General features: G+C 41.5%; 1 protein-coding gene across 1 annotated transcript in view; it reads left to right on the forward strand.

The window, feature by feature from the left end:
• Positions 1-11,586, forward strand: part of Luc7l2 (LUC7 like 2, pre-mRNA splicing factor) — an 84,402-nt gene extending 72,816 nt beyond the window's left edge. The window contains exon 12 of the mRNA XM_063250580.1: positions 11,473-11,586. Coding sequence (XP_063106650.1) covers positions 11,473-11,539 — 67 coding nt within the window. The 3' untranslated portion in view covers positions 11,540-11,586. The remainder of the gene's footprint in view (positions 1-11,472) is intronic.
• The last annotated feature ends 2,778 nt before the right edge of the window (positions 11,587-14,364 follow it).

Here is a 14,364-nt window from a genome sequence, read left to right on the forward strand (position 1 = left end):
TTAGAATTGCTTTCTCTTACTCTGTGAAATATGCTATTGGAATTTTGATTAGGATTGCATTGAATCTCTAATGGTTTTGGAAGTATGACTGTTTTTACTGTATAGGTTCTTCCTATCCAAGAACACGGAATATCTCTCCATTTTCTAATATCCTCTTCATTTTTTAGAGTACTGTAGTTTTCATTGTAGAGATCTTTTACATCTTTTGTCAGAGTGATTGCTAGGTATTTCATGTTTTGGATGCGATTTTAAAAGGTAGTGTTTCCCTGATTTCTCTCTTGGTGAGTTTGTTATTCGATTGTTATTTGAGTGTTGACTTTGTTACCAGCTATGTTACTGAATTGGTTATCAAATTTAGAAATCTTTTAGTGGAGTTTTTGGGTTCTTCTAAGTAGAGTATCATGTCATCTGCAAATAACGAGTTTAATGTCTTCCTTTCTTATTTTTAATCCTGTTATTTGTTTCTCTTGTCTAATTGCTCCAGCTAAAGTTTCCAGGACTATGTGGAGTAAGAGTGGAGACCGAGGACATCTTTGTCTTTTTCCTGATTTTAGAGAAAAAGTTTTCAGATTTTGCCCATTTAATATGATGTTGGCTATTGGCTTGTCAGTAGATGGACTTTATCAGATTGAAATAATTTTTGGAGGGTTTTTTTTTTTTTTTTTTTTTATATTACAAATGGGTGCTGGACTTTGTCAAAAGCTTTTCCTGGGGCTGGGGATTTAGCTTAGCAGCATAAGCACCTGCCTTGCAGGCAGGTGGTCATGAGTTCAATCCCCGGTACCGATAAAAAAAAAAAAAAAAGCTTTTCCTGCATGTATCAAGATGAACACACGATTTTATGGATTTACATACATTGAACTGTCCCTGCATGCCTGGGATGAATCCCACTTGATGATGGTATACAGTCTTCTGACAATTTGCTGCATTCTGTTTTGCTAGTATCCTATTAAGGATTTTTGCATCAGTGTTCATTGGGAGATTGGCCTGTAATTCTCGTTCTTAATTAGGTCCTCCTCTATTTTGGAATCAGAGTAATTGTTGTTTTCAGGAATGAATTTAGGAGTATTGCTTCCCTTTCAATTTTATTAACGAATTTGAGAAATAATGGTGTTAGGTCTTCACTAAATTTCCTGTAGAATTCAGCAGTAAATCCATCAGGGACTGAGCTTTTCTTTATTGATAGTTTCTAATTACATCTTTATTTTCATTTATTGTTATTGGGTTATTTAGGATTTTTAGATCTTCTTGATTCAGCTTCAATAATTTATATGTATCCAAGAATCTGTCCATTTCTTCTGTATTTTCCATATTAGAATACAAGTTTTCAAAGTGAGTAGAGATGATTTTTCTGGATTTCTGCATGGTCTGTTATCATTTCACCCTTTTCATTCCTAATTGTGTGGTTTTAAGTGGTTTCTTTCTTTTTTTGATAAGGGTTTGTCAATTTAATCTTCCAGAGAACCAACCCTGTGATTCATTGATTCTTTGTATTTTTTGGGGGGGGGTCTCTAATGTGTTAATTTTTGTTCTGATCTTTATAATTTCCTCCCTTGTATGAGCTTTTGGTTTAGCCTGCTCTTCTTTTTCTAGAAGTTTGAGGTTCAGTATTAAGTTATTTATATGTACTTGCTCTGTGTTCCTGATATGGACATTTACTGCTATAAAGTGCCCTTTTAAGACTGCTTTCATTGTGTTTCACAAGTTCTGGTATGTTGTATTGTCATTATCATTCAACTGTAAAATCTATCTAATTTAATTTCATCTGTTACCGATGGGTTGTTCAGTAGGGTGCTATTTAATTTCCATGTGTTTATGAAGTTCTTGTGGTTTCCTTTGGCATGGATTTCCAATTTCATTGCAGTATAGTCTCATAGTATGCATGAGATAGTTTCAGTTCCTTTGCATTTACTTAAGCATGTTCTATCAGCCAGTATGTGGTCTATTTAGGAGAATGTCCTGTGTGCAGCTGAGAAGAATGTGTATTCTGATGTTGTAGAGTGGAACACTATAGACATATAGTAAGTCAGTTTGCTCGTTTGATTTAGTTCTAATATATCATCATCATTTTTTTATCTAGTTGATCTTTTTGTGACAGTGGGGTATTGAGATTTCCTAATACAATTAATTGTATTAGGGCTTATTTGGTTTTTCATATCCATTTGTAATTGTTACGATTGTTATCTATTCCTCTTGGATTGTTCCCTTTATAAGGATGTAGTGACCTTCTTTATCTCTCTTAATCAGTCTTGGCTTGAAATTCACTTTGTCTGCAAATAGAATAGCTGACCCTGCTTTTTTGGTGGTTCCTGTTGCATGGAGTATGTTTTTCCATCCTTTGACTTTCAGATTGTGAATTTGTTTTTTAATTAAATGTGTTTCTCATATGCAGCATATTGTTGGATCTTGCTTCTTGATCCATCCTGCCAGTCTGTATCTTTGACTGATGAATTAAGACCATAACATTGATGGTTAAAACTGGTATGTATTGATTTATCCTTGTCATGTTATTTTTCTGTTGTTGGCTCTCCCTCTTTTTTTTTTTTTTCCCTTCCAATTGTTTGCCTTCCTTGGTGGATTCCTTCTGTTGGGTTCATGGAGCTGAAAGTCCTTATATCTCTTTCTAGAATGTCCTTCAGAACATTTTGGAGTGCTGGTTTGGTGATCATAAATTTCCTCAGATGTTTGTTGTCAGGAAGTATCTTATTTCTCCATCAGTTTTGAAACTTAAGTTTGTTGGGCACATCATTCTGGGTTAAAAGTTGTATTTCTTTAAGAATTGGAGTTGTTCACTGCAACCTCTCCTTGACTTGAGAGTTTGTGTTGAGAAGTCAGCTGTGATTCTGGTGGGGCTTTGCTTTATAGGTGATTCGTTTTTCTCTAACAAATAGGATTCTATTCTTGTTGAATTTGTGGAATGTTGACTATGATATGCCTCAGTTTAGTTTCTTTTTTTTGAAAATTGCTAATTGGAGTTCCATATGCCTCACTTATTTATATGTCAAATTGTTTTTCTGTAACAGTGTCTGTGAACTTTTTTTTTTTTTGTCTTTTTCTTTTTTATCGGTACCGGGGATTGTGAACATGTTTTTAATGTCATGTCTGATATCTCCTACTTGTTCATTGACTCCAGTTAATCTTAAATTGTTCTTCTCTGTGTCTTCTAGTAGCTGCTGGATTAATTTCTCATGATCCTTTGCTATTTTTGAGAAATCTTTGTTTTTCTGATCACTAACTGCAAGCCAGTCTTTAATATCTGAGATCCTGTCCTCACATTGGCCTAATCTGGTTCAAATACTTTCAGTGAGCTGGCCATGGTGGTGAACTCCTCTAATCCCAGCATTTGGAGGCTGAAGTAGTAGAATTGTTTGCAAGTTCGAAACCAGCCTGAACTGCATGGTGAGACCCTGACTCAAAAAGATTTAAAAAAAACAAAAAAAAACTCAATGATGTTTTTATTCCTCTGGATATCTGCTTAAATATGCTTTATGGATTCCATTTGTTTTCTATGCTGGGCTTCCATAATTTGCTTAAGCTTACCTATTTTTTTGTCTGTGTCTGCTCTAACATTGCTAAGCATGGTGTGTATTTTGGTGATGTCTGTAGTTGAGAGATTTCTCATTTCATTTTTTTTAGAACCTCATTCAATTGCTTTGTTGTTTCCACTTCAGAGCATTCCACTGGGATGCTTTTCACTGTCTCACCTTATTGCACCTTCGGTTTGCCTTTGATAGACTGGATTCCTGGGATGGAATTTTAAAAGTGTTTTCATTTCTTTTCTTTTTTTAGCTTAATTCCTGAGTTGAGGCTTCTAAATTGCCCATGGTGGATTGCTTTACTTGTAGCATTTAGGACCCTTAGGTGATGATTACTGCTCTGAGGTATCTTCCAGGGTAGCTGGATTTTGGGTTTTGAGTCTGTTGAAGATCTTACCTGTTCAGTTCGTTGGAGATGAGAAGTGGTTGCTTTTTTGACCTAGTCCCTGGTTCTTTGGCACTGTGCTATGGTATTTTCTGTGACATTTAGTTAATCTCAGTCATGGATTATCAGGGCCAACAGCTGTTTATAACAGTTATATCAATTTTGGCTGTAATGGTAATTGTAGCATCAAACACAGCCTATAAAACAACAAAACTAAGCTAACCTTTAACTTGCAATTTTTAACCATGTGAACTGGATTTGTGATTATATAACAGAATGTAAAACAAACCACAAAATTATATGCAATATATAAGTCAGTAATACGTCACTTTTGCCCTCAGGGTTAAAATTTAAAATGGATTAGGAGAAAATAGAGAAGTGGAAAAAGAGAAAGAGATTACAAGTAAGGTTGGAGAACAAATGTGGGTCCTGCCTGCTTGGGGATACTGGTGCAGGAGAGTGAAGGAAAAGAGAGATGGAAGAGATAAAAGGTAGACCCGAAGAGAATCACACCCACAAAGGGGTTAGAAACCACTCTAAAAATTAAAAAAAACAAGGGGAAGGGAAGAAAAAAAACTAAAATCAGGCAAAAAGAAAAATAGTCCACTTCTTTGATTCTGTCTGGTTTCACTAGTAGACATCCTATGGAGATAAAAGTCCTAAATTGTGCCATCGAATCCCAGCAATCTAGCAGTTGCTTTATGGCAGAGTAGTAGATAACCTTAGCAGGCCTGCCCTGCGACCACACTCGCAGTCCAAGCAATTTCCATGGGTTTGCTCCCAGCTAGGAGCTACTGGAGGAAGCTGGTTCTAGACTTATCCAGTCTGTCTCCTAGGTGTCTCCTGGCCACTCTCTTCCACAGGAGGACTGATTCCTCTGTACTCACTAATAAATAATGCAGTCTTCCACATCCACAGCTCCCCTTCACTGCCATGTCTCTCTGCAGAGGCCTCTGGGATTGCCAGCCACCGCTGTCATCATGACCTTGGGCCCTCAGGTTCAAACAGTTCCTCTCACACAGTGATTCCGGCTCAGGACAGAAGCACCACCAGCTACCGCCTTCTTCTTTGTTGAAGTTTCTTTTTTTATTGTCTCTTTTGGCTTCAGTTCACACTTCAGATTCTTCCTGGGTCCAGGGGGACCCACTTCCTTCTTTCCTCGTCTTATGATACTGTATTCCAGCATCTGAGCAGTGACTCTGCTTTTCTGCTGCTTTCTGCTCCATGGTCTTCCCAGAAGTTCTCAAGATCCCCAGTCTAGAAAAGGAAACCGATGCTCTTGTGGGACACCAGCTCTGTATCACTGGCAATTCCAGACTGCCTGACACATGGGTGGCATCAGTTTTTGGGAATTGGGTCCCAGTAGATCTCTAGGCTCAAGAAAGTTAAGTCTATGCTGATGGCAGAGGAAAGGACAAAAAAAGAACTGGGAGTTGTCACATACCACAAGGCATTTATGCCAAGGTGGCTACCTCTGTCAGTGTCAGGGAATCCCTCCCTCTGGGAGCCAAGAAGAAGCCTCTCAAAGCCAGCAGGGAAAGGTGCTTTACCAACATCAATCCAGCTTTGGAGACATTTTACTAGTAACGTGCTCCTTCCCCCAAAAACAACAATGAGGTGTTCTGTGTGCCAACCCCGTTACTTAAAGTCAAACAAAATTCTACATTTTTATAAAGCTTGATTAAAAAAATAGTATTTTAAACTGTACGGTTACCAGAAGTACACAGTTATCAAAAATGCACACACTTCACACTTGGCATCTGTTTTCTGCAGGGCTATTGCCATTCTTGCCAGCATCACCTTTTCCCTTTGGGTACCTTCTCTCCTTTCTTTGCAGGGACCTTTCTAGGCTTGGGCTCTGGCTTTGGAGGAGGTGGTTTGGCAGACAACCTTGCGGATCTTCTCTGCGGTTTGGTTCATTCTTCACCTTGGCTTTATCGCCTTTAGCATGCCCTTTACCCTGTGGTGGCAGTGGCGGGAAGCAGGCGCTGGCGCAAGAGGCAGCAGCATGTGGCTGTGGTCAGACCGGGGGCTGTTCTCGCCTCCTCATCACACTGCCTCCAGTTCTTTTTTATTTGGAGACAGTCTCACTAAATTTCCAAGTTCTCCAGGTCAGGCATAAATTCACTATCCTGTCTCAACCTTGAAGAGTGCTGTGGAATTATAGGTGTGTCCTACCCTGCCTGGTTTGAGTCAGTTTTAAAACATATCTGTGGTACATTCAGTTGCTAGGGTAAAACCATCTGTAAACCATTGGAACATGTCTCCAGCTGCTGCTCTGAGCTGCTGGAGTGCCTCCTGGCAATGTAAGACCAACTCCCACTGTAGAGGGAGACCCTCAGTCTGTTACAGCCTTCAAAGTTGACCTCAATATTCTGAAAAGCATCTTTTGGATTGCATATATGCATGTGCGGAAAAGCAAAGCAATTTACATGATTTTATTTTGCTTTGGCTTTTGATATTTGCTATAGTATAAGTAAGGTAAGATAAAAGTATTATCTCTTTGCAGTGTGTTTTTCTTTCTTTCTTTCTTTCTTTCCTTTTTTTTTTTTTTTTTTTTTTTTTTTTTGTTGGTTCTTTTAAAAAAAAAAAAGTCCCTGCCTTGAAATTAGGAATGGCTGGAGAGGCCCAAAGCAGACAGATTTTTTGCTTTTGGGACAGGCCACCAGGACCAAGTTGGAGAGTGCTGAGGTCACTGGTGGTCAGGGCCTTAGGACTCCGGGGTCTGAAGGAGATGATTCTGAGCTATGAGGACCACCTGTGAGTGCTCCAGGTTCAGCAGAAAGCTCAGGGTGCTGGAGGCTTGGAGCTGCAGTACTACTGGGTGTTGGCTTCAGCTTGCCCTCAACAAGGTAGGTTTTGGCTAAAAGCAAGGCACTGAGACTTGCAAATGGGGCTGTCAGTCCTGCAGGGCTTCAGATGGACCTGGGTGAGGGAAAGAGGTGGCACAGGCACCAAAACCTGCTTCAGCTCTCCTCAGCTCCCATCTCCAGTGCCCTCCTGTCTTGCAATGCTGTCGGTTGCCAGCTCAGCTGGACTTAACAGTCAGTGGAATTATCCCTGTGCATTGTGTATCCAGCTTGCTTCCTAAACATGTTTATGAGACTCACTTTTGTGCTGTGTCAGCACAGAAGTTCTCTGCTTTCTTGTGTCATGGAGAATCCATTGTGAGGAGGTCCTGCAGTTTATCCATGCACCATGTTTGCACATGTTTACTGGCTTCTCCTATGCTTTCCTTAGCAAAGTGTCTCTTTAGATCTCCAATGTCTGTGCTCTTTGAACTCTGCACTCTTTGAGTCTTATCTGTGCAATGAGAGGAAGATTCCTATGACTTGGGTCTACTTTTCTCTACTACTGTTTACTAGAAGCCCAGCCTTTCCCACCCTGCAGTCAGATTTTAGTGCAGTGTGGAAGTTGCCGCTCTAATAACGATGTGAATTCACTCCTAGCCACAGCTCAGTCCAGAAGTGGGCACCTGAGTCTACAGGCCCTCTTGAGACTGGCAGGTTCTAGTGTGCCCTGACTTTCCAGTGAATTGAGGGCATGTAAGTGAGCTGAGAGCCCTTGGTAGCTGTATACCACCACATTACCAAGGAGCAGATAAAGTCAGCAAGAGAAAGAGTGACAAACACTTAAAAAGAAATAGAGTCACAAATCATTTCCCCTTTCTGCTTAGGCTACTCAAAGTTGACTGACTTTTTTTTTTTTTTTTTTAACTTGGATCCCAAGAGTCCAAACTGACCGCCAAATTACTAAGTCATTGTGAGAGTTAGAATAGGACACAGAAAAGCTGCCCACAATATTAGCTGTTGCATTACCTGGTGAATGATCCTTGCTGCTAGAGTGCCGTATATTGCTGCCTAATGGCCCCACTCACCATGGGGTGACCTTGAGTCCTCAGTCACACACACCTTAGTCCATGCTGTATGTGCCCAAGCAGGGAAGCACCTTGCCCACTATTGGTCCCAGCAGTACTGGACAGTATACCTGTAGGACTTTGGGATGTGATGGGTGACATCTTGTGAAGAAGAGGCCACTGTACAGATTTGACTAGTCCTTCCATCCACAAACCCTGCTGCAAATACTCCAAGGCATTTTGGATACAGACAATAGTCATGTTTGATTAGAGCCCATTCACATGACCTTATTTTAACCTGATCATCTGCAGATAGCCTTCTTCACTACCTCCTGGAGATTGAATACAGGGTTTTGTATTCAAAACCCAGCCTTTTTCATTTTTTAAAATTTTGAGGTAGGGTCTTTCTAAATTGCCCAGATTGGATTTGAATTTGTGATTCTCCTGACTCAACTTCCCAGGGTACTGGGGTTACAGGGGTGCATTATAAGTACTTTTGGGGAAGGAACCCGAATCAGCCCCTAAGAGCAGGCTTTGTTATAGTGCTGCTGTCTATCTGTAGGACTCTCATCTAGCAGTCTGTGTATTTCTCAAACTGATAACTGTGCACATTATGTCTAAGGATAACAACAGCTCTGGTTTTTCTGTTGATGAGGACTGTCCCTTAGCTGCTACTTTATCATTATTATTATTATTTATTATTTTTTATTTTATTTTCGGTAGTGGGGGTTGAACTCACAACATCATGAAGGAATGTACTGGAGCCGCTGAGCTAAACCCTGGGCCTTGGCTGCTATTTTAAACAGGTGCTAGTTGGTTGGACAGGCTGAAATGCACAGTGAAAGACTTCTGGCTTAGAAATGCCAGGAGGCTTCAGCCTCTCCAGCCTCTGCCATCTCTCCCCATACTTACCCACAAGTAGCAAAGCAAGCAGGAGCAGAAACTCCAACTTTAGTGTAGATGAAACCAGGAGACACTGGAAATCCTTTGGCACAGAATATAAAGAATATTGCACCTCAAGTGGGTGTTGGAAGGTGGCTGGAGCTCCTGGGGGAAACCTGCAAGCAGTCTGCAACATGCAGGAAGCAAGGGCGCAAGGATTGCTGGGATATGCCAATAAGGAGTGGCCAGTAAGGGGCCTGGAGAAGGCAGAGTCATACAGACAAGCCTCGCTCACAGGATGCCTTTGTTGATGAACCTGGATGGTGGTGCCTGTATGGACTCAGGTAACAGTGGACAAAGGAAAGCCAAGACCCCACTCCCCATACCTCTACCACACCCATACCTGCTACCTGCGCCATGGCCTGGACCCCTACCTGTTTGGAGGGTGGGTGCCAGAGGTTGAATCCAGGGCCATGTACATGCTAAACAGGTACCTTTCCACTGAGCTGTTACATCCCCAGCCCTTTTTAGGAAAAGGTCTCAGTATGCTGCCCTTATAATCTACCTGCCTTAGTCTCTTAACTAAGGAGCTGAGATTGCAGCAGTCCCAAGGCCCTTCCAAGCATCAGCTCCTCACATATAAGTGGTCTAGACTTGCCTCATTCAAAGCTGAGTGATAATTAGAAAGAAGCCAGACAAGACCTAGGCAGAGGCTACATCTAAAAAGGAGAAAAGGAACATAGAAAATTAATACAAGTAAAGTTCACATCATTAGTAATGTACTGCATAGGTGAAAAATTTTACCAGACATGGCTGTAAAGTCTTAGCACGTACTGAAACCATCGAATCTGATGAAAAAGAGCATGAGAAGAAACCTCATTAATCTGGAAAACGTAAATCACAATGCAGTTACATCAAACCTACCAGAACAAGTAGAATGAGAAAGAATTCCAAGAGTCAAGATGTACTGCTCATAGGAGTACATAACCACACTGGAAAATGGTTTAGCACTCATTAAATTCAGTGTCACTGAACTGGGTGTAGTAGCAAACATCATCCCAGCACCTGGGAGGCTGAAGCGAGAAGGTTGCCATAGGTTCATGGCCAGCCTGGATGACATACCAAAACCCTATCTCAAAAAACTACAAAACAGGGCCAGGGATTTAGCTCAGTGGCATAAGTGCCTGCCTGGCAAGCACAAGGTCATGAGTTCGATCCCTGGTACCACAAAAAAACCAAAACAGCAACAACAAAGCAACAAAATTCAACCTAATCTACATATATCTTACCATTTACCCCATATATATTCAACAAAAATGCACACATATGCTAAGACATGTTCACTATGGTGGTGGTCCTCATAAGCTGGTTTATAACTGTCATTGGTGAAGGAACAGGTGAGTAAACTGACTTATTCATACCCTGAAATAACAGTTCATCAACAAAAAACAGAATAGATCTGCACAATAGGAAAGAATCCTGTTGCTGGAGGATTCTTCAACATACAGAAGCATCCAGGCAGAAAGTTCATACCACCCTGTATGATGCCATTTATGTTTAAGAGCGGGCAAGGCTGACCCATTGTACAGGTGTTCAAAACCAGTCAGTGTTTGGGGGCAGTGGTGACAGCTACACAAAGGGGCACTTCTAAGACATTGATTAGACTATTGATTTGGTGGCTGATTACATGGATGAAAATTCTTCAAGCTTGTTGGATGTGGTGGCACACATTTGTAATCCAAGCACTCAGGAGGCTGAGGCAGGTCGATTGCTTTGAGTTTGAGCCCAGCCGGGGCTACATAGTGAGTTCAAGGCCAGCCTGCTCTACATAGTGAGACTATGTCTCAAAAACAACAATAAAATTGAGCTGTGTGTGTATGAATTGTAACTTCTGAATGGATGTGGCACATTAAAGTCAAAAAGCAGAAGTGCCAGACTGGATATGGTAGTGCATGTCTGTGATCCCAGAACTCTAGGAGGCTGAGGCAGGAGGAGTGCAAGTTTGAGGCCAACCTGGGCAACTTAGTGATTTATCAAGACCCTCAAAAAATTTTTTTTGTAAGAAGAGCTAGATGGAGTTCAGTGCAGTCTCTGTTCAAGCTCCTGTACTGATTGGGGGACACTAATGCTATCACGGCCCCACCCCACGACCTCACCTAACCCTCAGTACCTCCTAAAGGTCCCTGCGCCAGTAATTCTGAGCAAGTGAATTTGAGGGTTGAGTTTTTCCCACATGAAGTTGTGTGGATGCATTCAGCTCACAGCAGGTGCCTTTGTGTACAGATGGTCCTTTCATGGTAGAGGCAGGCAGCAGAGACCAGACCTCAGGCTTGGGGGCACCCCGGCTGCCATCCCATGTTTCTAGTCTCCTGGCAAAACAGGCTGGATGACAACATGCAGGGTCTCCCCATCTCCCACCTCTCCTCTGCCTGGGCATTCCTCATACAGGTTTGAGCCTAGGGAGGGCATCCGCAGGCCCTGACAGAGCTGCTTCAGCTGTGACCCAGGTCATGGAGAGAAACACTCCCCAGCCTAGGTTCCAGCCACACCTAGGCAGGGTAGTCCTTTTTTTCTCAAAACCTCTGATAAAGTTGGGCATGATGCTGCACACACACCTGTAACCCCAGTACTCAGGAGGCTGAAGCAGGAGTTTGAGGCCAGCCTGGACTCCATAGTGAACCTAAGGCCAGCCTGCACTACATTTCTGGAATTTTGACTACGATATGCCCAGCTGTAGGTTGCTTTTTATCATGGCTAATTGGGGTTTTATATGCCTCACTTACCTGTATATCAAATTCTTTTTCTCTTATCAGGGAAGTTTTCTGCCATGACATCTGTGAACAGTTCATCCTACACTACAAAGTGAGACCCTGTCTATAAATAAATAAAAAAATAAATAAAATAAACAAACAACTGCTTTGCATGGATCCCATGGCATTAAAAGTTTCTTTCTTGGAGTCTGTGTTGCTTTGAACTCTCCTGCCACCACATTTGGGGAGACTCCTCTGAAGATTCAGAGGACAGAATAAATGGCATAGTCAGGAATCAAAAAAATAAAAATAAAAGTTGGTCCTTAGCAAGGTGAATTATGCCTGTAATCCTATCATTTAGGCCTTAAGAGACAGATGCAAGGCTGGTTTTGCCAGTGGCCAGCTATACCACCTTCCACCACCCCACCCCATCTTTTCCAGGGTCTTGTTCACACTGCTTTCACCCTAGGTACACATGATCTCCTCAGGGCTGCCTATGTTGGTGGGAGGGCTCCTGCACCCCATTGTAGGTCCCTGGCAATGACCTCTGCATGTGATGTGGCCCAGGATTGACTGACAGAGGAAGCAGATGGCAACCTATGCAATGCACATGAGGAACACAGCAAAAAACTTGGAACCCAGAGAGAAACAGAATAAAATGGTGGAGGAATCACACAGAAAAATAACCCTTTGCAGCCATACTTGGGCTTGGAAAGCGACTGAGCACCATGGAAGTTGGTCCTGGCACTCACCTGCCTCTGGGAAGGTTACAGTGCAGCCCTTGCTATTACAGCAAGGCCAGAGTGTTTGCACTATAGGGCTGAGTAGAAGTAGCCTCGTGGATCCCCTTAAAGTCCTGGCTCTGGGGCTGCGGAGACTCAACGCACTCTCATACACACACATCCTACCTCTGCACATGCTGCTGAGCCACCACATCCACTCAAGAGCTGGTCCTGTTGCTGCCCACACCTGACAGTGACTGTGGCTCCCCAGTTTCAGTGAACCTGTGTGGCTACTGCCCTGGGAATTACCCTTGAAGCAACTGTGGGTGAAGGTGGTATAGGCCTAGCTCCTGGGAAGGGAATGGGAGCTGGTGGCATTATCCTGCCCAAGAAAGCACCCAACACTGTCACCTCCCAGGACAGAGAAACAGGCCACTGTTGAAGATCTGGACAGGTCAGAGACTGTGTCCTGTGCAGAGACCATCCAACAGCCCAGACAGCACCTGGATGATGGTTGATTTCCAGACAGTAAATAAGGGACTTCCAGCTGTATGTCCTGCTGTCCCAAATGTGGCTCAAATACTGGAAAGACTGGTCACTTGTTCAGCTACTGATATACTGTGCTGGATGTAGCACATACCTACCTTAGACCCACCATCCCAGGATGTGTGTACATTGTCTGGAAGGGCCAAACACAGGCCTTTCTGTTGCTACCAGAGGTAGCCTAGCTGCCCTTGGTGGCCATGGCTTGGTGTCCAGAGTCCTGGTCACACAGGTGGATACATCTGCACACATCCAGAACACCCATGTGGATGACTTGTTGCTAACTTCAACAGGTATTAGTCTTTGCTGAGGACCACCCAAAAGATGCTACTGTACCTGCAACTCAAAAGGGTGGAAGTCCAGGGATCAGGGCCATTGTGAGATTACTGCACATATCTGGTTGGTGAGAGGCCAATAGCTGTAATTGACCAGATGCAGGCATATTGAGACCCCCAAAGAATCACAACCCACTGTTGATCTGCTAGGACTCTGACGGACCTTTACCTGCAAGTGGTTAGCAGATAAAGATCCCTCAGAGTTTTTTTTTTTTTTTTTTAATTTAAGGAGCAAAGAAGAAAAAAAAGCGTACAAGTTATACAGAATTTCAGAAAAAATAAACAGTAGGAAATCACTAGTTAATTACATATTGTCATCTTAGAAATAGTTGCTCATGTTACAAAATTAAAGCATATAGAGGGGACTTTCAAACTATTTGCAGTGAGACTGCAAATAGTTTTGTTCAATGACCCAACAAAACTCAGTAATATGGTTATGTATCGTATACACTTAAATATATATGCAGTTTTCTTTTGTACAATGACAATTACACATTTTGGGTTTTATTACTCCCACAGTTATTATTACTTTTTTTTTTTTTTTTGAAGAAAGTAAAACCAAATGTGACATAACAGGACAGAGTCAGTCAAATCAAAAGGATGGACATAATACATAATGTAAAAACAAAATACAAGGTGATCGACAATGGTTACCATAATGCCTCTTGCTATCTTAAAAAGAATTGCCTATATCATCAGTTATAATAAAATTGAACAAAACAGTAAAGAACAAGACAAATAAAACCAAAACATTGGAGACATTAGAGGACTTCAAAAGAAAATAATGGTCAACCAGAATGGGCATCATAATGAATCTTATTGTCTTCATAGTTGTCTATACTTTCAAACTTGGTGCTATCAAGCATAACAGAATAGAGGAAAATCAGTCAAAACAAGATGGTGAGAGCAATACAGGGTTTCAAATCAAGTTAATAGGAAATCAGTGTGGGTTACTATAATATATGCTGCTATTTTTTATTTTTCCCTTAAAGGGATAAAAATGAAAAAGTAGATAATAAAAAGGAGATTGAGATAAAAAGGGGATAACAACAAAACAGCGCAGGTCAAGACATAGCCATTTAAGCAAAATAGTGTTTCACCACAAGATAATCTCAACATAAAAGTAGTTACCATAGTGTCTCTTTCCTTAAAATCTTTGGGTATAACTTCATATACTGTAGCATCAAACATATCAAGACAATGTAAAACCGTTCAAGAGAATGACAGTATTACAGGGTATTTAGAATCAACTAACAGAAAATGAACAATGGTTTCTGTATAATCTCCTTGTCTATAAAAGTTTTTGTTTATATTATCATATATAATAAAATCCAATAAGATACAACATGTTAAAA

The sequence above is a fragment of the Cavia porcellus genome, unplaced genomic scaffold (genome assembly GCF_034190915.1).
Source record: "Cavia porcellus strain 051 isolate PalLab524CR breed Dunkin Hartley unplaced genomic scaffold, mCavPor4.1 scaffold_6, whole genome shotgun sequence".
NCBI lineage: Eukaryota > Metazoa > Chordata > Mammalia > Rodentia > Caviidae > Cavia > Cavia porcellus.